We start from the raw sequence: 27,893 nt of genomic DNA on the forward strand, positions 1-27,893 counted from the left end.
TTCCTGGAACCAAGATTAGCTTTGTGTCCAGTAGGCTAAGCTGCTTCTCATTCTTTCTATTAATGACTATTAAATGTGTTGCTGAAACATAGCAAAAGAGAAATGTAGCATAAAAAGTGAAGTGCCCTTTACCAACTATAAAAAATGTTCTTTCTTTTCTGTCTTCCTCATTTTCTTTTCTTTCTCTCTTCCTTTTTCTTTCTTTCCTTCCTTCTTCCTTTCCTTGTCTTTTCTTTCCTTCTTTGCCCTTCCTTCCTTCCTTCCTTTTTTCTTCCTTCCTTCCTTTCTTTCTTCCTTCCTTTCTTTCTTTCTTTCTTTCTTTCTTTCTTTCTTTCTTTCTTTCTTTCTTTCTTTCTTTCTTTCTTTCTTTCTTTCTTTCTTTCTTTCTTTCTTTCTTTCTTTCTTTCTTTCTTTCTTTCCTGCCTTCCTTCCTTCCTTCCTTCCTTCCTTCCTCCCTTCCTTCTCACAGGGCAATCATGAGGGAAGTGTTTTGTAAACCTAAGAGCACTATATAAATGTCAGGTATTAGCTCAGTGATATGGTGAAAAGGTGATTTGCTTGCCATACCCTGCCTGCTGCTCAGACTGTCCCTACTGAAAATCCTTTTGAATTCCCATTTCCTGGGACCGTTCAGAGGAATAAGGAATGCTCCCCCCCCCTTTTTTTTAATGTGATGTTCTATGGAAAAGAAAGACTTGATCTCCAAACTAAAAACAAACGTTTCAGACTCTCTTGGGAGCATCTCTCCGTAAAACTAAAAGGCTTCATCCAAAAGGACTCATCCAAATTTCAAGTGAAGGTGGAGACCTGGAAAAGAAAGTTTGTCTAGGTGGAAAAGAGGCCTGACCAGATCCTTGTATCCTTCATCTCTATAGCAGGATGCTGGGAGGTCATGTTCTTCTTCAGGGTGGCTCAACACTGCAGTGTCTTGCTCTGTTCTAAATATTCTTCTCTCTTTCTCTCTCTCTCTCTCTCTCTCTCTCTTTTGGTTAGGTAATCAGGGTTAAGTGACTTGCCCAGAATCACACAGCTAGTAAGTGTCAAGTGTCTGAGGACAGATTTGAACTCGGGTCATCCTGACTCCACGGCCAGAGTTTTATCCACTGCACCACCTACTGCCCCATTCTTCTTCTCTCTCACAGCAGCCAATGAAGCTGCCCACTGGGGGGACACTGACATGTGCTAAGAAGGGGCTACATCAATTCTTCTGTTTAATGCGATATTCATCATCTCCCATTATTGAGATGGGAATTATGGGAAAGGGCAAGACCTCCATTTGGAGGAAAATCAAAAGAAAAGGAGAAACCTACAGTACTTCAATGGACAGAGCATCTACGGCAGAACATAAGTAACTTCCGTGAAGTCAGGGACTACGTCTATGCAATCTTTGATTTCTCCAAATGTCTATAAATAGTAGGCATTCAATAGATGCTCATTGAACAAAATATTTATTGAATGAACCTGTCCCATTTTATATATTAGATGTATTCCTGAGTATGTTTTAAAAACAGATCTATAGAGAACTGTACTTTTCCCATGACTTCCACTTCCATTTCAGAGATGTGTTCACACGAAAAGATTTTTGGCCTTATGATGTAATGAAAATCACCAACAAGATTCCTAAGGTTCAATGTAAGACGGATTCTGCTTTGGTCAATGCGCAAACAGTCCCTCTCCTTTGGAACCTCTCATGTAACACCTGGAAGAAGATTTAGGCAAATGAATAATCAGTCTTCATTGATTGTCCAGCCATTTAAAAAGTACATAATGAAAAAGGCTTACCACAGAGTGGATTATAAGTCTTTGGGGAATTCTCACTGTTTGGAACTGGAATGTTTAAGTACTCGTACTGGTCATGTCCTTGCTCCAGGTATTCAGTAGATATCCCACAGATGAATGGAAATTTCTTCCCCTTTGGCATAGGATTTAAAGAACGCTGGTTCCTGAATACTATACTTCGGTGCTTGTCAACCTTTGGTCCTTGGAATCCTTAGGGAACCTTAGAGTTATTGCCTGGAGTTTATGAATCCACATGTACACCAATAATGGTCACTTTGATCTTTATTTAGCTCCAACAAACCCAACAAACCCTGTGTGTGACTCAGCATAATACAGAAGCAAACATCTTCAGCAGACTGAATAAGTGTCTTGTATGTATATATATATATATATGTATGTGTATATATATATGTGTGTGTGTGTGTGTGTGTGTGTGTGTGTCAAATGTATGTAGATAACATTGTGATGAATAAAATTCAAATTGATTTAAAGGCTTTACTAAATCCATGTGTCTTTCTGGCAGTATGTGTTTTCTTAATCAGTGAGGATCTGGGTGGGGAGCCCAGGAACCCAGGGATACATTTACAGAGGTTGGCAACTGCTCCCATGCTAAATTCATGATCAGATTCTGTGTAGCAGGTAAATGTGTTTTGCCAGTCGCCACCCCGCCCAATTTTTTGACATTCTTATTTAAAATTTTGAGTTCCAAATTTTATCCCTCCCTCCCTTCCTCCCTCCCCTTCCCCTTCCCTGAGCCAGTAAATAATCAGATGTAGGTTATACATGTATAATTATGTAAAACATTTCCATATTAGTCATTTTGTACAGGAAGACTCAAATAAAATTTAAAAAAAGTGAAAAACAGTGTGTTTCAGTCTGTACTCAATCAATATCAGCTCTTTCTCTGGAAATAGATAGCATGCTTCATCATTAGTCCTTTGGGATTATCTTGGATCATTGTATTGTTGAGAATAGCTAAGTTTGCCCCCACTTTTTTTTTCCAGATGACTCTATCAAACCTGGCCTCCTTCAAGGCTTAGCTTAAATATCACCTTTTAAGGGACACTTATCCTGCCTTGGTTGCTAGTACTTTTCCTCCAATCCCTAGCAATTATTCTCTCTCTCTCTCTCTCTCTCCCTCTCTCCTTCCTCTCCTTCCCTCCCCTTCCTCTTTCTCTCTTTCTCCCTCCTCTCTCTCTCTCTCTCTCTCCACACACACACACACACACACACACACACACACACACACACACACAGAGTTAGATAGCTGCTCTTCTCTCCCTTTGAGGGGAGAGACTGTTTTCTTTTTAAAAATGTGTTTCTCTAGTACCTAGCACAGTGTCTGGTAAATAGTAGGTGCTTAACAAATGCTTAGTAAATCAACACATGAATTTGAAGTATATAACAAGCTACAAATAACCCAGTGACCACTTCCATATACTTGGGTCTCTCTTTGAAGGTTAGATTTTCTCTAACTTCTTCAGATTGTTGCTTTGGCTTCCACCAAATGTGCAGGAGAAGTCCCTTGGTGTAAAAGGAATCATGAATGCTAGTGGATTTAAAAAAAAACAAAACAAAACCAAAACAACTAAGCCTTTCTATATGAGTATACCCAAAGTGAGGCTGACTTGTAGTTGTGGAAGTCTGTGAAAACTCTTCAAAACTTGACTCATCTTTCTTTGTCCTGTCACCATGCTAGGTAGGTCCTTAGGCAAAGCTGTCGCAATGCAGACTGACAACGTAGAACTGAATGAAGCAGTAGTACTATAACAAAATGTAGGTTTTTAGAGTTTTCTAGTGGAGCTCAGTACTTAAGTGGAAAAAATGGGGTCTCCTGGGCAGGGACCTGTGAATTCAGGGAATTTCCCTTTAGTGAGATCATTACCTTTCTCTCAATGACAGAGCTCCTTCACACTCTACCATCTGGTACATATTTTCCTATGTTTTGCTATTTTGATAAATGTGTTTCTTTTCTTTGAAAAGAAAAAGAAAAAAGAAAAGAAGTAAAAGACTTTATTTGGAAAGTTTTATCTTCCATTGGTTCTCTTCACGTTCAAGCTTTAGTATTTGGTTCTTAGATTTTTGTTTCTATCTATTTGTTTGCTTGTAGTCTCCTCTATTAGACTGTAAACTCCTTGAGGGCAGGGACTGTTTTTTCCCCCTCTTTTTGTATCCCCAGTGCTGAGCAAATAATACGTGCTTAATAAATACTGATTGACTAGCTGGGTTTAGTAGTGTTCAACCTTGGACTTCCTTGTGCGTGAGGCATCACCCGGAGAGTCAGATGCAGAAGGATTAAGAGACTTGACTGGATGTCATCAATGGACGTGTACACATCAATATTTTTTCCTCCAGAAGTTACTGGGGAACAGTTGGGACAAGAGATTGAAAAGGGCGACTGTACTAAGTAGGTCCCTTTCCGTGCGATCTTCTGCTGAGTTGCAAATTAGTACCTACCCATGTGCCCAATCTTTGTGCTGTTTTTCTTGCTTGTGTCTAGACTGCTTACTTACTCCGCCTCCTTTCCCCTCTTCCCCCACCTTCCCCCCAGCTTCCAGGGGTGTGATGGAGCCAGCTAAAACCAGGATTTTCAGTGTGAGTATTTATGCTTTGGAAATTGGCAAAGACCACAAATCAGAGCTTGATTTACTGTTTTGTTGATTGTCTAGGCTTAAGAAAGCAGCAGAGAAAATGTTAATAAGGCAAATTAAATTTTAAAGTGTCAGGTGTTTCAGAAAGGCCATCGGTAAACATTTACCAGCACACCTACACCCCTCCCCCCCCGCCCTGGTCCAGTCTTTTCTGGTCCATTTACAGTTATCTCTTCCACATCGTGACTTTCCCCATCCCGGTTTCCATATATCTCGGGCTGGTATAAGAAATTAAATGGGAATTTTGGGGGAGTTTTCAACACATAGGCCAGCAGACGACACAGAAAAAAATTAGAAACTCAGAAATGCATAAAATATATGTATAGTATTCTATGATATCAACATATCTTATCTTTTAATACCATAATAATTCAGACTTCTCTGGTACAAAGGGAGGGCCAAAAAATTTTACATGGATTTTCCAGATTGTGAGGGCACCTGTCCCTACCCTCCTTGCTGTGCAAAGGATAACTGTACCTCCCCTGGTTCACCTTAGGACACCAGCACAGGTTTGTAAATGAAGTCTTTGGATTGCTATCCCATCTGATTAACATTTTACCATTTGAGGTAGCCTTCTGATTATTTAATGAGTGACTCATAAAGAAAGAGACAGGAAAAGTTATGTTTTCTCAGTTATAAGCTTTTTTCTTTCTTTTCTTTTCTTTTTCTTTTTTTGAATTTAAGCTTACAAGTTTATCTATGCCCGCTATATTCATAATTACATTTTAATATCTGCATACAAAAGCTATGTAAAAATTCATTTTTTCCCCAAATATACAAATTTTCTCTTTTGGATAGTTTAAAACATTTCAATCACAGATTTTTTTCTTTAATATACTTTGAGGCTGAAAAAATATTACCAATCTAGCAATATCACTTAACACTGTTTGCAAAAAAAAAAAAAAAATACATCATCCAAAGACTGAAAAGCTTACACTCGATCATGGTGATTTCTCTTGTTTTCAGGGCATGAAAAGGGAACCAAGGAGGGTAGTTTTCTTTCAGGAAAGCACTTTCCTGAAGGGCTAATTTGGTTATCAAAAAATGCCAAGTTCAGAAGGAGGAATCCAAAGAGGAAAAAGGTAGCAGGAGGTCAGCTTATTCATGCCCTGACGTTTTTCTAGACCAACATTACCTGTATAATTCGAGTGTCTTTTTTTTCTTTCTGTCTTACATTGTGCTCAATAATTACAAGAGTTCTATCTGTGTCCTGGAAGGATACAGACATATCTTTGATTGTCTTGTGCATAAGAAGGGTTTCCTTTTTTTTTTTTTTAAAGTAGGTAAACTGTGTGATGGAAAGACACAAACAGCGTATTTTTACCTGCACAGTAATGCTTCTGAAGGCGACATACAATGTCAATGTGGAGACACAAGAGAAATTCATACTTTTTGCATCTGCAAACATTGATATAGCACAGGAAAAATTCTGTGATAAGGCCAAACCTTTTTTTTAAGTTTGTTTCATGTATATTTGTATTTTTTATGTTTTAATTTTTTTTATTTTTTTAAGATTAAAAGCAAAATTTTCCATTGTAAAAAATACATACTGGGTGGCTTCTTACCTGGAAAATAAATATCTACATCACAGTATGATAAAATTCATTTTCTATAAAATTTAAATACCGATCATATTATCTTGCTATCAAAAGAAACACTACATTAATATTTCCATATTATTCAAATAACAGGAAAAATTAAGAGCTTATTTGAGGACCTGATGGACTTAGTCATTGAAAAGGGTGACATAATTTCAAATGTTTGCCTTTGCTCTCCTTTTGAAGGGTAAATATTCCTTGGTTGCTCATTGAAATTCAGTTAATGAAAAAGGTTTAGCCTTACAAATGCTGGCTACATTTCAAAACCGTAAGATTGATTTTCAAATTTATGATTCATGCAACTTAAGGTCAGTATGACACAAACAGATTAGCGTTCCATAGAATAAAAATACATCACTAACAATGACACATTTTGAGAGTGACCAGCAGTTCCAAAAAGGCAGGATTTGGGAATGGGGTAGGGAGGAGGGGACAGGAAGATTGTTGATGCTTATACACCCAAGTCACAAGAAAAGCTCACGGTTAGCGTGGTTGGAGCAAAGTTGGGTTTCTAAAAATCCTAGAGCTTGGCAGAGTGTTACCTACCATATAATTAGCACATGGAAAACTGCATAGGCATTGCTCCAGACCCAGATGTCTGTACATCGCAGGACCGGGGAGTTAAAATTTGAAGCACGTTGCTAAGGAGCAAAGCTCACTTGACCACAAAAAGCTCGGCTGCGGCACACGGTGTTTTTGGTAGAACCATGAAGGAAACGAAGAGATCGACATTTGCAGTGGGCTTGGAAATACTGCTAAGCTGATGAGCGGAAATAGAGATCACACACACCAAACATTCCCCATAGTTAAGGGGTTTATAAGTGAGAAATCTGGTCCCACAGAAATCTTCAGATTCATTAGAATGTCATCCTCAAAGGCAAGAGGAAAATTCTGTTCATCCAGAGATATACTTGAATCTAAAGTCCTGGCATAAGGGAAAAAAAATCCAAGGCACCCCCTCACAATTAGCTTTCATGGGATGGAGTTCTGAGATGGCTTGCGTAGTTGAGTGTGATATACAAAGACTGAGGTTGATACATTGTGAACAGGACTTCCAAAGCTCACCCCTTTCCAAATGATTTAACCAGCGTAAATAGTCACCCAGACCAATTTAGATTTAAGGTTTCAGGCCAAAATCAGTCTGGCTGTTACATTAATCAGAATAGCAGGATAACTGTCAAGTAATCTCTTCCTCTGTGCTATGTTGATGCAGCCTAAGCACGCTTTGCATGGGACCAACTGTGGGGGTTCGCATCAATGGAGGCATGGGTAATCCCAGAGGGACTTTTTGTTAAGCTTTAGACACGACTTTTCCATTACACAAAGGATCATAGCATAACATTAGACCTAGAAGTGGCTTTAGAGGTTACTGAGTCCAGCCCCCTCATTTTATAGACAAAGAAACAGGCCTAGAGAGGTTAAGTGACTTATCCGGTGTCACATAGCAAATAGAGGTGTGTTTGCTTTTTCACTTAGAATTCACTTGGAAAATAACAATGCTATATTGGGAGTAACCAATCCAAGAAGAGCTGGGAACCCATCCAGTTTCCCCACCCTGCCCTTCCCCCACAATTCACTCCATGCCTTGAATAGCCTGCTCTTTCTTGGATTGGTGTAAGTTCTGTCTTCTTTCGATCCTTTCCAGAAGCAGAGCAGATGGCCATATGTTTCTATTGCAAAGAGGGAGTTGAGATCTCGGCTAAGCAACTACTTAAGGATGCTGACTTGGTGAAATTTGAATGGAGAAGATAAATTCCAACAATCCAGGAGTAGATAACAGAGTAGGGACTATATAGATTGTCCCAAATGTCTTAGGGCAGCTATAATAGCTTAAAACAATTCAGTACCTGATTAAGCTTTAATAGCTTAAAAGTGCACCAAGGCTTTTGTTAGAGTTTTGATTCCTCTGTGTAGTTAGTGAATTTCCACCAGGCATCACTCCTAAAGGAACCATGCCCTTGCAACTCATTGCTTGGTTGGCATATTCTGAATTATTTTCCCTTTCCAAACCTTCTATTACTTATTTCTCTCTGGTTATTTGGTACCTTTCATCCCCCACTCTCAGGATGAATATCTTGTCTTTTTCTCCCTATTTCTTTTTTTTTTTTAGGCAATTGGGGTTAAGTGACTTGCCCATGGTCACACAGTTAGTAAGTGTCAAGTGTTTGGTGTGAGGCTGGATTTGAACTCAGGTCCTCCTGACTTCAGGGCCAGTGCTCTATCCACTGAACCACCTAGCTGCCCCTTACTTTCTCCCTACTTCACTTGTAATTAGTTCTTAGTTAAGAGGAATGTGAATCAATTCTCTGCTTATAAAATTAGTGCTAGTCTAATGGAAGATGTTTGTAAGAAGAAAATATTATTTTCTGAATTTTTGAATTTTTCTGAATTTTCTGAGGTTTCTGAATTTTCATAGAATCTGAGAGCTAGAAGGGACTGTCAGAGACCATCTAGTATGACCATGTCATTTTATAGATGAGAAACAGGCTTCGAGAGGTGGAGACCAGAAGCCCAGGCTCCTAATGTCCAATCTGGAACACCTTCTACTACCCCATGCTGCTCTTTGAATGCAACTAATCAGTGGGGTTTGGGGAGTCTCTTACTGTTTGATTTGAAACTGCCTTGCAGTTTCTAAATTTTACTGGATGAGTTAATAAAAAGATGAGTCTACCTGTAATTTACCTATTACATAATTTAGATTAATTCCAAATCAATGAACACATTTTTGCTTGATTTGCTGAAATTCATAAGATTAGAATTATAAACTCCTTGAGGGAAGGAATATTTTGTTTTTGCTTGGTATTCCTAATGCCTGACACATAGTAGGCACGTAATAAAAGCTTGCAGATGGTTGAATAGGATCGTAAAATCATGGCATCAGAGGATTTAGAGCTGGAAGGAAGACCATCTAGTAAAACTCTGTCATCTTACGGAAAAAGAGAAGTCAACGTGGCAATTCACTATCTGATTTTCCACATGTAACATTTTCTAATATTTACCATTTCTCTTAATGATTTGGGGGCAAAGTTGTGTCACCTCTTCATGATCTCATTTGGGGTTTTCTTGGCAAAGATACAGGAGTGGTTTGCCATTTCCTACTCCAGATGAGGAAACTGAGGCAAACAGGGTTAAAGGACTTGCCCAGGGTCACACAGCTAGTCAGTGTCTAAGGCCAAATTTGAACTCAGATCTTCCTGACTCCTGGCCCAGTGCTCTATCCACTGTGCCACCCAGCTTCCAGCCTGCAGGTACCTCCATTCTGAATACTCTTCTGGAACAATAGTACAAAAAAAATAAGATGAAAAGAGGTGAAAATTTATCTTTGTCTAGTAAATGACGATCAAGCTCTACACAGGGATTCAGGGGAAATTTATTGGTGTTGGTGAGAGGGGCAGTGTGCTATAGTGGAAATGACATGGATCTGCAGCTAGGTTCAAATCCTGCTTTCCTGCTGTATGATACAGTGAAAATTCAATGTTCTAAGTCTGATTTCAAAACAAAAACAGGTTCTTGCAATAGATTTTTTTAAGTCTGGAAAAAGAAGGGCTAGGAATGGGGAATGACAGCAGGATGTACTTACTGGCTGCAAAGACAGAGGACAAGGAGTTCAAATCCTCACACATTGTTCAGTGGTGTGAATTTAGCTAAGTCAATCAATTTCTCTGGGCCTTAATTTCTTCATCTGTAAAATGAAAGGTGACCTCTGAGCTTTCTTCCAGCTCCACATCTGTGATCTTTTGATTTTATGCATGTCTTTTTTTATGTGATTTTTTTAATACACGTCTCAGAGTAACGGGAGGCTTTCTATAAAGTACCAGTTTACAATGGGACCGTTGGATATCTCATTTTTCTTCTGCCTTGAGCCTAACTCGAGCTCAACTCTTTCCTTGGAACACTTCCTCAACCAGACTCAGATTGATACTGTATTGCTACCTTTGATCAGAAGATTTAATCTGCAGGGAAAGTGGTTGTCAGCTCAGCCAGGATCACCTCTCACTCGGGCAATCAGGGCACATAACTTCGGTGACAATGTGGAATAACCACCGCCATTAAAAAGTGACCACATTCGGTAAATCTGTTGAGTTCATGTTCAAGTTTCCTTCAAAACAAACCCAGTGGTTGCCTCTTGTAACCAGTACTGTTCTGTGCATTGCAGAATCCTTGGCCTTCTCATTGATTTCCAATTTCCTTGTGATCACACAACCCCTTCCTCGCCCCATAATGTATGTACTCCATTAGTTCAACAAACCCATCTACATCTTTGATTTACTCCCTGCGTTGAGCGTGAACTCAACAAGGATCACAGAAACAATCCATTGAAAGATATATGTGACTTGATAGAGAACAGATATCCTTATGGTCATATATCCAAGGTATAATTCATAGTACAGTGGGAAAAAATGCTGGGTTTTGAATTAGAGGTCCTTGGGCTTTAAATCCCAGCTCTTTCACTTAATGGGCACGTGTCTCTGGACAAATCACTTAACCCCTCTGGGACTCAGTTTCCTCATCTGTAAAGTGGAAGGTTTTGGACTAAAGGCCTCCTAAAGTCCCACTCCAAGTCCTAGGTCTATTTGGGCAGGAAGGGGATGGATGTCTTAAGGAAATAAGCAAGAGTGAGGATTTGAGATACTATGGATCAGCTCGGGGGGAGGGGACATGTACATGGATGCTACATTCATTGCAAGATTTCTTTGTGCCCTACAAAATGGAACCTAATCGATAAAGTCCTTCACTAAGTCAAGACAACAGAGTGTGTCACTCATTGTTTTGCAGCTTTACATCACCATCGACTGGGGAAGGATGGACGCTGGTGATCACTTAGTGCTGGTGAACTCCTGAGCTTTCTCCCCACCTTGCTACTGGGCCATTTTCAAAGCATTCACACCCACGGACTGGCGGACGGACTGTGATAGTCACAAGTACCCACATTCAGGGGACATTTTCACCTGTGTATATCAATGCAAAAAAAAAAAAGCCAACAACAGCCTTCCCCTCCCAACAACATCGAGAACAAAAATCCCTCCCTCCCCCCAAGATACAGAGAAACACAAACGAGCTAGGCAATGGAATGGAATGACACCCCATAAGTAGCATTGTCAGAACTGTGAGAACCAAACCAGTCCTTCTTAATCCTCGAACACTTCCAAGAACAGAGGGGGAAAGAGTTCTGTGGGGCACTCCACCTTCATGTGTAGGAAGCGGCTGGCGTGGCAGGCGCCAATCATCCGTAGGTCCGTCACCTTCATCAGCAGCTTTGGCCAAAAGTGTGCAACGTGGTGTTTGCGGTAATTGATATAATGTTCGAAGGCCAGCAGGAAACCCTCCTGACATTTCTCTATCCTCTCAATGCTGGCAAGCCCTGGGCGGTCTGGGGAGAGGAGGCAAAAATCTAAATGTTATTTATCAATAAGAGCCAACATGGCAGAGGAGGTCAAGTGTTGGACCTAGAGTGGGGAAGGCCTGGGTTCTAAATCTGCTTCTGAGACTACTAGTTGGGTGACTGTGGACAAGTCACCTAACTCTCTGAGCCTCAGTTTCTTCATTTGTAAAATAGGGATAATAGTCATTATACCTATTGCACAGGGTTGTTGTAAGACTCAAATACTCAAACAAGACAATCTACATAAGGTTCTCTGCAAATATAAAACACTAAAATATAGCTATCATTTGTCTTGGAAGTGAGAACTCTGAATGTAGGGACTCGTGGCCGTTAGAGTAGGTGATGGGGATTTAGCCAACACTAATAAGTTAGTAAATACTAGGAAAATGTTTTTTAAAAGATGAACAAAGTGTAATAGCAATTTATTACATTTAATATACTTCAAATGAGGTTCTCTGAGTCAAAATCTTTCCCTTTCATCAGAGAGAATGAATAGGATAGTGAATAGAACCTGACCTCAGACATTTACTTTATTATTTGCTTGTTTCAGTCACTTCTGACTCTTTATGACCCCATTTGGGGTTTTCTTGGCAAAGAGACTGGAGCAGTTTGCCAATTTTCTTCTCTAGCTCATTTTATAGATGTGGAAACTGAGGCAAACAAAGTTAAGGGACTTGCCCAGGGCCACACAGTTAGCTACTAAGTTTCTGAGGCCACATTTGAATTCATGAAGATGAGTCTTCTTGACTCCAGGCCCAGTGCTCTGTGCACCAAGGCACCACCTAACCGCCCACAGAATTTACTAGCTGTATGATTTGGGGCAAGTTACTTAAGTGCTCTGAGCCTCAGTTTCCTCATCTGTAAAATGGGGATAGGAATATCTATAACCCTAAGTTCACCGGGCCGTTGTGAGGATCAAATTTCATGAGATATATAAAACACTTTGCAAAAACTATAAAACACTGTATAAATGTTGGTTATTATTGTTATTATTTGTCTTGTCGTTGGCAACATCATGTATTGTATAGGGAGCTAGCTGGCCTTAGAATCAAGAAGACCTGGGTTTAAGTCCTGCCGCTGACACAGCATTGTCATGTGACCCTGAGCAAATCACTTAACTTTTTAGGGCACCAGGCAACTCTGCCAAACTATAAGTTGTAGAATCTGCATGGGTGGCTAGGTGGTGCCATAGTGCATAGAGCACCGGGCTTAGAATCAGGAAGACTCATCTTCTTGAGTTCAAATCTGGCCTCAGACACTGTATGATCCTGGGCAAGTCATTTAACCCTGACTGCCTCAGTTTCCTCATCTGTAAAATGAGCTGAAGAAGGAAATGGTGAACCACTCTAGTATCTTTGCCAAGAAAACCCCAAATGGGGTCACGAAAACTCATACAAGACTGAAACAACTGAACAAAAGAAACTGCATTGGTCACATTCTGGCCCCTGGCATTCGTTGTACCCATAAAAGCAAAGCTCTGGTCTTTATATCTCAGTTGGCGACTTCTTCAGCTCCCGTGGATTGAATGATCATTCCTATTCAGATGATTCCCAGCTTTATGTATCTAGCTTAACTGAAGTCTCCTGAGTTCCAGTTGCTCATATCTATCTACCCATTGGACATTTCCAACTGGATCTACCATGGTCATCTCAAAGACCACATGTCCAAAGCAGAACTCGTTATCTTTACTGCCAAAGTTACCTTCTTCCAAATTTCCCCATTTCTGCCAAGGGTGGCATCATCTTTGCAGACGCTCAGGTTCACGTCTTTGGTGTAACCCTTGACTCCTCACCCTCTCACTGCACAACTCCAATTAGTTGCCAAATATTGTCATTTCTAATTGCCCGATACTGCTCTCATCCATCCCCTACCCTCTATCATCAAAGCCACTGACCTAATTCAGGTCCTTACCATCTCTTGCCTGGACTATTACCGTAGCTTCTGAATTGTTCTTGTCTCTCTCTTCATCAACCCATCCTTCTCATTGCTGCCAAAGTGATTTTACTAAAGCATAGATATGTCTAAGCATCTCCTCAATAAACTCAAATGGCTCCCTATTGTTTCTAGGAAGGGAAACAAACACTTGTTAAGTACCTACTATGTACCTGGCACTGCGCTTGGTGTTTTACAAATATTATCTCATTTGATCTTCACAAAAACCTTGTGAAGCAGCTGCTATTATTATCGCCATTTCACAGGCAGACAGAGGTTCAGTGACTAGCCCAGGATCATGCAGCTACTAAGGGTCTGAGGTCAGTGATCTTCCTGACTCCAGCCTCAACTCTTTATCTGCTGAGTCATTTAGCTGCCTAGGAGCAAATATAAACTCAATTTGGCTTTCAAAGTCCCTCTCAATGATGCCTTTGCTCTGGCTTTCATCTGCGCCTGGAATCTGCTCCCATCTCACAGCTCCATTTCTGATAACTCATTGTTTCCTTCAAAACTCACTGTCAAATACCATCTTCTCCAAGAAGCCTTTTCTGATCAACTCAGCTATTAGCACCTTCCTCCCAATTTACCTGGTGTTTATTTTGCATATGCCCATAATTAATCAATTAACAAGCCTTTATTAAGCACTTACTATGTGCCTGACATTGTCTAGACATTCAGAATACAAAGACAAAAGTGAAACAGTCCTAACTCTCAATGAAGTTACATCCTAAAGGGAAAGACACAGTGTATACACATATAAGGTTACATCAAATACATACAAAATGAATAAAAGTTACTTTTGGGAGAGAGCACACCCCCAGAAGCTGAGCGGGCCAGGGAAGGCGCCAGGTAGTAGTGCTTGACTTGAATCTTGAAGGAAATGAGGGATTGCTATCTGTTCATAAGTGGCTCCTGTGAGATAACGGAAGCTCTCTGAGAGCAGGATGGTTTCATTTTTGTCTTTGTATTTCTTTCTGGTTTTCATTTTGGTATTCGTTTTGTCTTGCTTTTCCTATTTCCAAGTCTCCTCCCTGGCACCAAGTGGATGCTTAGTTTATTATTACTAATGTTTTCTCTTTCTCTCTTTTTCTAAAAGGAGCTCGGATAGAATGATTCTGAGACACATTGCTATCCTGCTCTATTGTTTTAGATGTCATGTTCATAGACTATTGTGGAAATGAATAAAATGACTGTTTCTTAAAGATGGGTGGAATAAAAGTTTCAGGATGCTTGTTGATAATGGATATGCCTGCTGCCTGCTAGGAACAGTTCTCTCCTGCCCCAGATTTTCCCTCTCTGGTCTTTGTCCCACAATGACAGCCTAGATATTACAATATTTAGACCTCAAAGCAGCATCTGACTCAATCAATAGAAACCCTAAATAGTCCGAGCTAACATCTATATAGCACTTCCAGGTATGTGAAATGCTTTATTAGCTCATTTGATCCTCATAACAGCCCTATAAGGTCAGTGCTATTATTATTCCTATTTTATGAATGAGGAAAATGAGGCAGAGAGTGATAATGTCTAGCCATTGATGATCACACAACCATCAATGAGCCAGGATTTGAACTTAGATCCTCCTAACCCTAAGTCCATTACTTTGTGCACGGAGCCACCTTCTTGCCTTACTAAAGAGGTCACAAGGTCACAAACCCCTTCTATAGACTACAGAACCAGAGCCAGATGGTCCATACCCCTCTCTGATTCAGAACAAAGCCCAGACCTCCATGGGGTATGAACAGGGAATATTTGCTCTGGAAAACTTTTGTGGGTTTGTTTTTGTTTTTTTTTTTTAATTTTTGACTGGGTGACTAATTAAGGTCTCATTCTCTGCCTCTCAGAATCGCGACTTCCTTCAAAATTTGGATCAAACACTACCTTCTAGGGGCAGCTAGGTGGTACAGTGGATAGAGTACCAGCCCTAGAGTCAGGAAGACCTGAGTTCAAATCTGGCCTCAGACACATAACACTTAGTAGCGGTGTGACTCTGGGCAAGTCACTGAACCCAAACTGTTTCGCTCCCCCCCAAAAAATTCTGAAAAAACCCCACTACCTTCTTCAGGATGCTTTCTTGGATCCCCTACCAGGATCTAGAACCTTCTCCTCCTGAGATTCCTTTTTACCTACTCTAAGATGAGCAGAACGCTGGTCACTGGGCTCCCAGTGTTGCCACTGGTGACTCCTTTAGTGTTTCCATGGAGAATTCTAATACAGAGTTAACTAAGGAGGATCAGCTCAGCTGATTTTATTCTATACAATCACAAAATGCTAGAACTAGAAGAGAGCTTGGAAACCACCACAGCAAAATCATTAAGGAAAGTACTTGTCCAAAGTCACATACTTTGTCATACTTGATGTTATTACAGGATTGCCGTCTGCTAAGTGGAAGGATAGATTTGCAGTTGATAAGGGTCATCTAGACCATCAACTCTACAGGGACTTAGAAAACCACAAATGAATATTATCAATGTTGTATTATATTTTTATTTATTTTGTTAAACATTTCTCCAATTCCATTTTAATCTGATTTGGGCTGTACTTGGGAAGCCAGCAAGGCCTCACATTTGGCATTTCTGATCTAGACTAATCCTCTCATTTGTAAAATGGGGAAACGATGGCCTGGGAAGGTGAAAGTCCTAATCCAAGGTCACATAAAGAGTAAGGGGGAGAACCAGGATTGAACCTAGGTTCCCTGCTCCAAAATCCAGCACTTTTCCCACTGCTCCATGTGACTTTAGACTAAGCATTTCAAATTAAGAGTCACAACAAGGGTTAAGACAGGAATAGAATCTGGGGTGCCTGACTCCTTGACCACTGCTTCTTTTAAGACCTCAAATCCAAAACAGAGAACAGAATGGAATGTCCAAGTCAGTCCTGCACATGTCCTATATATTAGCAAAACAGAAAGAAGCAGGGTTGGACAATCTCAGTGAAACATGCATTCCAGGATGCCACGACATTGCCTCTCTATGGGTGACAGAGGACCGTTGCACAAATATGACCAAAGGTAGCTTGGGCCTAGAGTCCACTTGGCTAGTATCTATTGGACAATCCTACCCAGAGGAGAGGGAATGAGCTATGAAACCATAGCCCAAGAGAACATGAAAATTCAAGAGCAGTATCTCTATTTCCGGTTGGCGATGGGGAACCTCGCTCAGTATCCTCACCTGAAGACATGAGCAGGACTGCTTGAAGGAGGGCTACTTCAGTGTCATCCAGGTTGAAAGAAGACAGTGACATGCCCAGGTCAAAGATGGCATCAGACACCACCCCAAGGCCTCCGTTTTTCAGCTGGCCCCTGGTCACGGCCATCTCCCCATTTAAGGTTAAAGTCTCACTCTCTGGGTCATAGCGCACAGCTGCTCTGAGGGACATGATCTCCATACAGCAGCCTTTCAGCAGGATTATCTGATCTTCACATGGCAGCTGGGAAGAATCAGCCAGGATCAGTAAAGGAGATGTCAACAAACCAAGCAGTAGCTCAATGATGTCAATGGACTCATGCCGTCCAGCCCCCTTATTTTACAGAGTAGGAACTGAAGCCCAGGGAGAGTCAATGATTGCCCAAGGTCATAAGGTAGGAAGTGGCAAAGATGGGATGTGAACCCAGAGCCTGGGACCGTAAGTTCAGGGCTCATTGTGCAGAACGATGTCTCCCAGCCATAGAGTGCACAGACTAGAGTTGGGACTATCTTGGCAAGGGAAGCCTGAAACAGAAACCCTCATTTTAATGAAGTTTGGAAAGTTATGCTCATGGAATGCTTATTTATAATCAGAAATTGCACTCCTAATGAACACTTCTGAAGCCCCACACTTTAGGAGGTATAAAAACTATCTTGCCAGATACCTTTTCCTTTAAAAGTGGGTTTTAGGCCCCTCGTGGGAGTGTCTCCTAGCACTCGGGCAAGGAATTACTATCAATCATTTGACAAAAATGTTTTCTTCGCAGGAAGGCTCCAAGAAAGGTACGGGAGGGATGGACTCAGGGCTACTCTCCCAGAATCCTCCTGCCTCCTCAAGAACACATTAGTCATGTTTATTGGCAAAGATTACATGCCAGAAACCAGAAGACACCTATCAGAGGGGCCTGTCAAAGCTGCTTCAGAAAGGATATATACCTGGCCAGTTTCTGTGGGTGATTTTTGATAGCCCAGTCAGTAATGCATTGAGCACCCCATCAGACAAAGGGTGAGCTGGTCTTTTTCCAGTGGGGCATTGTTTGTCTGCATCAGTAGAGAAAGGAAGTTGACAGTGGTCCACTCCAGCCTCTGGGGTCATACTTAGGCCAAGGTCAACTGAACCACTTTGTTGCTTAATCTTTTCAGTCATGTCTGACTCTTTGTGATCCCATTTGGTGTTTTCTTGGCAAAGATGCTGGAGTGGTTTGCCATTTCCTTCTCTAGCTCGTTTTACAGATGAAGCCAACAGGGTGAAATGGCTTGCCCAGAGTCACACAGCTAGTAAGTATCTGAGGCCAGGTTTAAATTCAGGAGGATAAGCCTTCCTGACTCCAGGCTCGAGGTGCTCTATCCAGTGAGCTGCCTTCTTAGGTCATGTCAGAGGCCCGTTCTTGGTCTCTTTCCTTTGCTAACTTCTGAAGAGAGGAAGCAAAAGGCTAAAACTGGGGAGGTCAGTAAAACGTAGGGGGCTCCCATCTGAAAGGCCTATGTCTCCCTCCCACTCTGTGATTCATACCTTTCTTTAAAATGAAATTGAACAAATGGAAAGTTTTTTCTTTTGCCAATGTTGTTGTTATATAACAAATTGTTTCTGGTTCTTTACTCTGTTAGTTCAGACAAGTCTTCTCAGATATCTATGAAGGGGTCCTTTCTGTCACTTTCTCCTGGTCCGGTAGTGTTCTATCGCATATAACACATTTGTTCAGCCATTCCTTAACTGATGGGTGACCCCTTTGCTGCTGGCTCTTTGCTACAGAAGTGATGAGCTCAATATGCAAAATGAGACATACATTTTTGGGTATGGCCAATGTGGGAATTGAACCAATAGCTGAGAACGAAATAGATTTCCTCTTTATGGGCTAGAGACTGGGTGGAACGGGAAATTGCTTTGATAATAAAAGCAAAGAGAATACCAGGGGAGTTGAAAATGACAATAGTCGAGAGTGTCTTCTGCACCCAGAAAAAACGGCTGCATTTAGATTTTTGTCACCAGGGCTAGAGGCAACCCAGAAGTGTTGGGTCATGAGGTAGCTAGGTGGTAAAATGGGTGCAACCCTGGACATGGAATGAGGAAGACTTGAGTTCTAATCCTACCTCAGATACTTATTAGCTGTGTGACCCTGGGCAAGTCACTTCATCTGCCTCAGCCTCAGTCTCCTTACCTGTAAAATGTAAAATAGCATCTCTCTCTCTCTCATAGGGGCTTCATAAGGATCAAATATGATTATATGTATGTTATAAAGTGCTTTGCAAATCTTAAAGTGTGATATAAACGTTGGTCATTATTGTGAGGCAGGCATAAGCTATGCTTGAGTTTGGCCCTAAGGCTGCATACTCATTGCCAGGACCTTTCTCAAGACCTTAGTATAGTGGAAAGAGCACTGAATTTAGCATCACAGGACCTGAGGTTGAATCTCCGGTCAGCCAGTTTTCAGTTGTGGTTGACCTTGGACAAGTCATGTTATCTCTTGGTGCCTAATTTTCTTATCCTTATAAAGAAGAGGTTGACTATTCAGGCTCCTTCCACTCTGAATCCTGTGTTCTTAAGATCTCCTCATCAGGAGAGGGGACCCTACAGGTGGCCTGGGAGTGGGTCACCCAGGGGGTGGAAAGCGATCCCAAGACGTCTCTGAGCTCAGGCCTTCTTTGGCTCTTGGTTCCAAGGTATAAATGACTGGACAGAGGAGGGCTATTCCATGGGAGGAAACTGAGCTTTATTCTGTGCACTCCCTCCCATCCCCTCCCCTCCTTTAGAGGCAAACTTACCCCAGGGCTCCTCTCCATTTAATTTACTTCCAGAAGTGAGGGGCTAACTAATTAGTACCTGCCAGGAACCAATCACCCAAGAGGAAAACAAACAAACAAACAAACAAAACCAAAAGCCGAAAACCCAGTCTCACACAGGATTTAAAAGCCAGTGGGAAGGATTTAGATTAGACCTTGGAAAGGATTGCTGGGATGCTGGATGAAAACTGTCCGGCCCCCTTCTACACAGATTATTACTATTATTTTTTTTAGGGTAGAAGGCTGTCTTTAGGGGATGGTTTAAATTTGTCTGGGAGAAAGGGATGGACCAGATTATGCCTCTGGCACCATTTTAGTTTTGATTTTAGAGGCATCTGGGCTCTTCCATTTCTCCTAGGATGTACAAATGGAGGGTCATCACATCCACCTGTACCAAGGTGGGGAATGACAAATTTTAATGAGTATATTTCCATTTTGTCTCCACTGGTGCTTTCAACTGATTAAATTCTTCTTCAGTAATATGAGATTGTAAACAATAGCCATTAGTGGGGAAGTCTATAGATCTGTTCTGTAGAATAGGAACACAGGAAAATAGAAACCCAGCAAAAACGAACTCCAAACACATTTATTTCCTTACCTCACAAAACATAGGCAACTTTTTGGCAAAATCCACCACTCTCGTAATTGCTGGTGTGATGATTTTTGTAAACTGGCTGAAGGCTTCCAAGTCCACTTTTCCACCTTCTGGGGCGTTGACTATCGGAGCTTGTCCAATATCTTCAGGCTGAGGATATTAAATCAGAGACATTTAAATAGAGAAGGGGCAGTGCTCTCACTGAGAAGGAGGAAATCTGGATTATTTTCACCTGGTATAAAATACATATCTTTCATGAAAAAAATGAAATGACCTCTTTACTCTGTCTTGGTCAAAGATACAAATCAAAGTCATTGTGGGAACAGGACCCTAAGAGTTCGAATAGAAAAACATGGAGGCCCAGGGCAGATTTGTGTGTGTTTTTAATTTCTGTGATGAGGGAACAGTGAAAGAAAGAGAGTGGAAAGAAAATATATGCAAAAGTCTTTGAATGTAGGAAAGATTGGATTTTCCCTGAACCCAGTATAACTCAATTCAATTTTTAACAAACATTTCTTAAGCTCTTATTGTGCATAAGGTGCTATGTCAGGATACTCTCTCGGCTGGGAGGAAAGAGAAAGGATGTTATTAGGATGGAACATTCTACTCATTATGGCTAGGGATAAAGGGTACCCCAATTAATTGCTCTCAAAAAGCAATGTTCATGGTAACATAGGTGAAAAGAAAGGGGTCAACAATGACATGGATTTTGGACTGGAACACTTGAAAAGGTGCATATTTATCTAGGGTGACTCAGGTGTTTTCCGGGTGTTTTGAGATGTGATGGTTCTTCAAGAACATTGAACTATGGCCTGAAGCAAGGAGTATGATAAATGATGTTCTGCCCCACCAGCTGGAGAGACAGATGTGCTTCTGCCTTAGCTCTTTGGGGCTAGGCCTAGCAGCTGGTTAGCCCTGCCACTCTGGGGAACTGCAAATTCTAGCCCACACCTGGGCCTCAGAGCTCTACTCTGGTTGTCCTAAGAAGCTTGGACTGAGGGGGAAAATCTCTGGGTCCACTATGTAGATAATTACATTTTTTGTTCTTGAGTCATTTTCTCAGTTGTGTTCGACTCTCTGTGACCCCATTTGGGGTTTTCTTGGCAGAGATACTGGAGTGGCTTGCCATTTCCTTCTCCAGCTCATTTCACAGATGAGGAAACTGAGGCAAACAGAGTTAAATGACTTGCCCAGGGTCATACAGGTAGTAAATATCTAAGGACAGATTTGAACTAAGGCAGATGAGTCTTCCTGACTCCAGGCCTGGTGCTTTAACCACTGAGCCACTTAGCTGCCCTAGATAATGGAATACTGAGGGCTAATCTTCAGGGGACAATTGACCAAACATTTAATTTTGCCAGTCCTGTCTTCAGGGGACAATTGATCAAACATTTAATTTTGCCATGGTTTTTTTTTCCTACTGAATGAACAATGGCCCCCTATTGTTGATCAAATTAAATCTACAGGGTTCAGTGCTGCATTCGAGGCCTGCTGTCAGGTGGTCCCATCTTACTTATCCAACCTTCTTTCTCACTATTCCCCAACACAAATTCTGGCCTCCATTCAGATTAATCACCTTACCCTCCTTCCACATACGCCATGGTCAGGCTCTCCTCTATGTACTATTCCTCCTTTCTAAAATGCCCCCCTTTCCATCAGTCTAAATCCCATGCTTTCTTCTGGGTTTTGCTCAAAACTAACTTTTTTCATGAAACTTTCCTTTTCTTCCTATTTCAGCTAAAAATGATCCTAGGAGCAGAGGTCTTGGATTGGATTGTCAAGGGAAAAATTGGGACTGACACAGGCAGGGATCAGGGCAGGCTTCAAGGAGGAGGTGACATTGGGTTGGGCTTTAAAGAAAGGGTAGACCTCCACCTGAAGCCAAGACAAGGCAGGCACCCTTGCCACCCAGGCTAAAAGCTTCATGTCCTAACAGAGAGATACTACTGCCCCCCACTAACTGCCTCTTTCCTCATTGCCCAAGTCAAGAAAGCAAAACCAGTTCAATGAGTTATTTATGCATATAATTTTTCCTGTAGCTATTTCCCACCCCTCCCCAAGCCATATTTGAGGAAAACAAAAACAAAGATGATTTTCTTTTTCTATTCCCACCCCTCCACTGGCAAGCTGCCTCTGTCAACAGTAGCTGAACTAACCTTCAGAGGGTGTGGCAAGACTAGTGGTTAGGGCCTCAAGGGAGAATTTTTAGCATATTATATAACACATTCTGGCAATGCCTGCCCATTTGTATTATCTGACTGTTCCCGCTGGAAAGATTTTTGTGTGTTTTTTCTAAAGACAAAAAAAGCAGGTTTCTGCCCCCCAAATTTACACAAACAATGATGAGGCATTTTTTTTTTGGTGGGGAAGAGAGTGTAGCAATTCAAACATAAAGCCACTAATCTACTGGCTTTCCTAATGCAGTCTGAATTTATGGAAATAGTACATTCGAAGTGCATTTCTTGTACCTTTCCTTCATTCCTCCAAAAGCAGCTAGAGACCATAGGACATGCTTCTGCTCTTTCTCAGAAGGAATTTCACTTTTCTGTTTTCTTTGCTAGTGATTCTTATTTCTCCAGTGCTTTTCATATCTAACAAAGTGCTTTTCCCTAGGAGGTTGATAAAGTGGGTATTATTATTCCCATTTTACAGATGGGGAAACTGAGGCTCAGAGAGGTAAGGGACTTGCCCAAGGTCACACAGCTCATAAGTGTCAATCAATCAAGAAACATTTATTCAGCGTTGACTTATGTGCCAGGCACTGTGCTAAGCACTAGTGATACAAAGAAATAGCCAGAAGACTCCTTGCCCTTAATGACCTTATATTCCAGGGGGAGATGTGTCAAAGCCAGGGTTGGATGGGGGCTTCCAAATTTAGTGCTCTTTCCATTACAGTCCTTTGATCGTAAGAATGGGGAAAAACATCTTAAAATCAAGTTGTTTCTGACCTGAGAACCCATAGCAGCGTGGTGGGTGCAATCCCATTAGGTTAAATTGTTCTGTTCTTTGAAATTCCGAATAGCCAGGGGACTCTTGGGATTGGCAGACATGCAACCTGAGGGGGGGGAATGAGTGTGTGTGTTGGGGTGGAAGGAGACTTCATGACTATCGGTGGTCACACTGCTGGGGAAATAGTTCCCCACTTCTACCCTATCCTGTCTGTTTTTGATAGAAAATACTTTTGAAAGAGGAGAAAGTTTTTACAATTTTAGGCAGAATAAAACCCTAAAAAAACTCCCATAACAACAAACCCCAGTGAGGAGCAGAGGCTCACATTTAGCTTCCTTCCAAAGCACAGAAAAAGCAGACGATGAAAATGAAGACTGCCAAGACCAGATATCACGCGTGCTGTTGACACATGTTTTTAAATTAAAAATGAAGGAAATTCTGAAAGGGAACCCTTGGGAGTTGGTGGTCTGGGAGATGGAAAATGTTAGAACTTCAACCAGCTTCTAAATATTCATGAGCTGAAAGTAGGAAGGAGAGGTGCTGGACAGGGAACCCGGGAGGCGTTTCATCATCCAGAAGTACAAGTGGGTGCTCAGGGATTTGGAGCAAGTTCAGCACAGAAAGCTGGCTCCTGGAGTAATTAGCCTTGCAAAACACATGAGGGTGATGGATGGAGGGCCAGACTGGAAGTCAGGAAGACCTGAGTTCAAGTCCAGCCTTCGTTTCCTCATCTGTGTGGGACAATAAGAGCGCCTCGAAGGGCTGCTGTCAAATGGGGGGATATGTAAAGTGCTTTACAGACTATAAAAGGCTACATAAACATGCACTGTCAGGTGACATCATGGAAGAGATACTTGTCTGAGCTGGGAAAAGGAGCTTCCCGCTGTGAGATGCCCCTTGGCATCTGAGACCCCTGCGGGGGCTGAGTCCCGCTGCTCTGCGCCCCAGTGGAACCAGAGGCAGCACCCTCTCTTGGGGTTGTCTGAAAGTCTGTTCAGAGCCTTCCTGAGACAATGGCAAGTTGAGTGTGACCCAGGGCAAGTCACCTGGCATCTCTCAATGCAGCCCGTGAGCTAGATCATCTCTAAAGTTCCTGGTAGCTCTAAATCCAGGATCTAAGAGATACACACACACCCGTATACATATATGTACACACAGGTGCAGTATATCACCCATATATGTGTGAATGACACATGTATATAATTTACACAGGTAATATATGTATACAATGCACAAATATAGGTGTAGGAAAATAATTAATATGTGTATGAATGATATATGCATGTGATGCATGGACACATATGTATACACACCATCCATAAATGCATGAATGATAGTTGTATACATACATGCACATAATATATATGGGCCATCTCTCTCTCAATGATATATGTAAATAATTTATATGAATGACATAGGCACATATTTGTGTATAATACAGGTACATGTATATAATTCACACATGTAGGAATGACATATATATATATATATGAATGATAGATGTATACATACATATACCTAGCAGTATATTATCAATACATGCATGAATGATACACACATAAACTTTATATGAATTGCACATGTGCGCACACACATGATAAGGGGTATGCATAGAAGTAACACATGTAACACAATTCATATATGTAAGAACACCACATGCATGAATGAATGATATATGTACACACATGTGCATACACACATACAGTATAGCATCCGTCTAGGTATGAATGATATGTGTATATATATGAATGATATGTTATGCACATATATGTATATATATAGGCAGCATGCAAGGCTAGCCTTAGGGAGATGTGGTTTCAGATCCCACCTCTGACCATGTGTCCCTTTCAAGTCACTTCCCATCTCAGAGACTCAAGCAATCCCTTCAGACTTGTCTACGAAGCTGGGTAGCAATCTTAGAGGCAGAGGGATTGGCCTTAGATTTGATATGAAAATACGTGACCTTTTTTTTACACATGACCTTAATAATCAATGAATCTCCACCCACCCACCTGTGAGGTAGGTGCTACTACTGGCCTCCCCGATGGCAGGAACTGTCTTTCTTTTTGTTTATGTTTGTATCCCCAGTGCTTAGCACAGTGCCTGGTGCAGAGTAGGTGCTTAATAAATGCTTCTGGACTATTTTAGAGCTGAGGCAACTGAGGCTTTGAGAAGAGAAATGACTCACCAGGGCCTTACATAGCACCCTGTGTCTGTGGCAGGATACGAATACAGTCCTTTTTGACTCCAGGCCCAGCCCTCTGACCACTAGAGTTTGCTGCCTCTTGTGAATCTTACATACAAAGTGTGTGTGTCGAAAACAAGGTTCTAGCAACAGCTCCTTCCTAACTTTCTAGTCTTGAGCTTATGGTGAACTGGGAGGAGTTAATCTCTCTTGAAATAAAGTCCTTGGGCAGCAGAGGGACAGGAACACTTCTAGGTGCTCCTCCTCCTCCTCTTTTTCTTCCTCTTTTCCTTCTTCTCCTTCTCTTCTTTCTCCTCCCCCTCTTCATCCTCCTCCTCACCCTCTTCATCCTCCTCCTTCTCCTTCCTCTTCTTCTTCTCCTTCTCTTCCTCCTCCTCCTTCTCCTTCCTCTTCTTCTCCTCCTTCTTTTCCTCCTTCCTCATCTTCCTCCTTCTTTTTCTCCTCCTCTTCCTCCTCCTCCTCACCTAATAATGCAGTCATCCCAGACAGAGAGTCAGCCTCGGGTCAGGAAGACTTACGTTCAGTCCTGCTTGTGACTTATTAGATGTGTAACCCTAGGCAAGGCATTTCCAGACCTCTCAGGGATCCACAAGAACACTTTCCTGACAAGTCAGAGAGGAGTTACTGATCTACATTGATGAAAGAAGTATTCATGCTGGGAGATCCCTCCATTGAAGAAAAGGCAATATGTTGCTGCACCTGGTAATCAGGAAACTCTGGATTCAAATCCTGTGTCTGAAAGTTACTACTCACGTTACCATGGCAAGGCAGTTGATCTCTCTAAGCCTCAGTTTATCTGTAAAAAGAAAGAGTTGGGCGAGATGGCTGTCAAAGTCCCTTCCTGCTCTAAATCTATGATATTGTCGTAGAAAGAAATCCTAGGTCTGGAATAGCTGTTTATACATGGCCTGGGTGTGTATGTGTATTTTACATATGTTTGTGTTTTTTTGTATAAAGGTATGCTAAATATATCATGTACTAATATTTATTACTAATAATTTTGGGTAGCCATATTGAGCAGCACACTTAAGCTAACCATGTAAATGAATCCCTGTCCTAAAAGAGATCATTTCCATAATTCCCAGCTTCGATTTAGTCAATTAGTGTTTCTGTAACTCTCCAAGGTTCCTTGGTGTCCTGGCAGACAGCATTCAGCAGTTTATTGTGCTGGGGGCCAGGGAGAAGGGAATGAATTTACATCCCAAGAGTAATCCCTCAACCTGACTCATCTCAGCCCAAGGCCCATGTGCAGTCCATAAATATGCAAGCTTGCTGAGCCAAGGGGCTTAACTGTACCCATCTGGCGTTCTGGGGTTCTTTCTGAGACAGGGTTGATGCACAGTGCTCATCATTTCTATGAGGGAGGCCATTGAATGCCCCTCAAAGTCTCCCTGAGCCTGAGTCACAAGGGAGCATAGGGCAGAGTGGAGTAACGCCAGACGGGAGACAGGCCTGAGAGAATGAGAGGGCCCTGAGCCCTCTTATTGCAGCCCTCACACACTTCCCCCCCAAGGCTACTAGCATGGCAGAATTCCAAAGTTGGAGGGGGCTTTAGAGATTATCTAGCCAGATCTTCCCATTTTGTAAATGAGGAAACCAAGGCTGACAGGGATTAAATGAACGGCCCCAGTTCATGTAAGTGGTAAGTGGTAAGTGGTAAGTTGGGAACTTGAACAAATGTCACCTGACCCTAGAGCAGAGGGCGCATTCCCTTCCTCCCCAACCAACTGCACCTCCAGAGAGATGCACAGATACCACCCTGTCCTTTTTCAGTTTCACCAAGAGAAGCCTTTAAAAATGATACTTGTTCTAAAATTGGCTTCACTTTGACATAGTATGTCCTAGGTACTCTGTGCTATCTGGTATATTGCCTGGCAAGCTCTGTATGAGAAACAGAGACTTGACTCCAAATTCTGCTGGCCTTCCATAACTTCTTTAGTCACCATCAATTACCACCCTAATGAGAACAGCTAGAGAGAAACAGGCAAGCTAAAGACACCTGCTGTGATAATTCATACCTCTGGTCATTGTTGAGGCAGCTAGCTAGGTGGTACAGTGCTTGGACCTGAGTTCAAATCTGACCTCAGACACCTACTAACTGTGTGCCCCTGGGCAAGTCACTTAACCTCTATTTGCCTCAGTTTCTTCAACTGTAAAATGGGGATTATAACAGAATGTACCTCCTGGGGTTGTTTTAAGGATCAAAAGAGATATTTATAAAGTGCTTAGTTCAATAATTAGTTCAATAGGCACACAGTAGGTGCTATATAAACGCTAGCTATCATCATCATGGAATACTGTGTGAATTATATGACTTAAAGGTTGTCTGCTACACATGCCAGAGATGAGATTCTGCTTTATCCCAGTAATGATTGCCAGGCTGAAGAGGCAGAAAAAAGGGCTGTGAAGATGCTAACTCAAGTCTCATTAGCATATCAATGGTAACCTTGTCAAAGGCTCCTCTCAAACTTGAGAAGAAAGAAAATACAACTGCAACATTCGATGAAATAATTACCCACAATGTGCCCTATATCCCACAGTCTCCTCAGGAATTCCATTTAGTGATCTTGGCCTTCACTCGGACTGTCCATCTGAAGGACAATACCTTCCATCCAGACGGGGGCAGTCAGAGAGGGAAGGCCTTCGAACTAGAGCTGTTTAGCCTGCAGGAGAGAAATGTGATGAGGACAGGCACAAAATAGCTGAGTTTGGGTATAGGAAGGGTGTGTGTGTGTCTGTGAGTATGTGTGTGTGTGTGTGTAGACACATATATGACCTTCCTATACGCAATATATTTAAATGTATGCTTGAGTAGATATGTACTCAAATATAGC

The 27,893-nt window shown here is 41.7% G+C and overlaps 1 protein-coding gene across 8 annotated transcripts in view; it reads right to left on the reverse strand.

Annotated features, from left to right (window-relative positions):
- Positions 1 to 11,026: 11,026 nt before the first annotated feature.
- Positions 11,027 to 27,893, reverse strand: part of THRB (thyroid hormone receptor beta) — a 391,398-nt gene continuing 374,531 nt past the window's right edge. For all 8 annotated transcript variants that reach the window (XM_027871970.1, XM_027871973.1, XM_027871969.1 and 5 more), the window contains 3 exons: positions 19,908 to 20,054; positions 16,514 to 16,772; positions 11,027 to 11,399 (listed from right to left, as the gene is read on the reverse strand). In XM_027871970.1, coding sequence (XP_027727771.1) covers positions 11,158 to 11,399; positions 16,514 to 16,772; positions 19,908 to 20,054 — 648 coding nt within the window. In that variant the 3' untranslated portion in view covers positions 11,027 to 11,157. The remainder of the gene's footprint in view (positions 11,400 to 16,513; positions 16,773 to 19,907; positions 20,055 to 27,893) is intronic.

This window comes from Vombatus ursinus, unplaced genomic scaffold (assembly GCF_900497805.2).
Source record: "Vombatus ursinus unplaced genomic scaffold, bare-nosed wombat genome assembly UNPS02014799.1, whole genome shotgun sequence".
Taxonomy (NCBI): Eukaryota; Metazoa; Chordata; class Mammalia; order Diprotodontia; family Vombatidae; genus Vombatus; species Vombatus ursinus.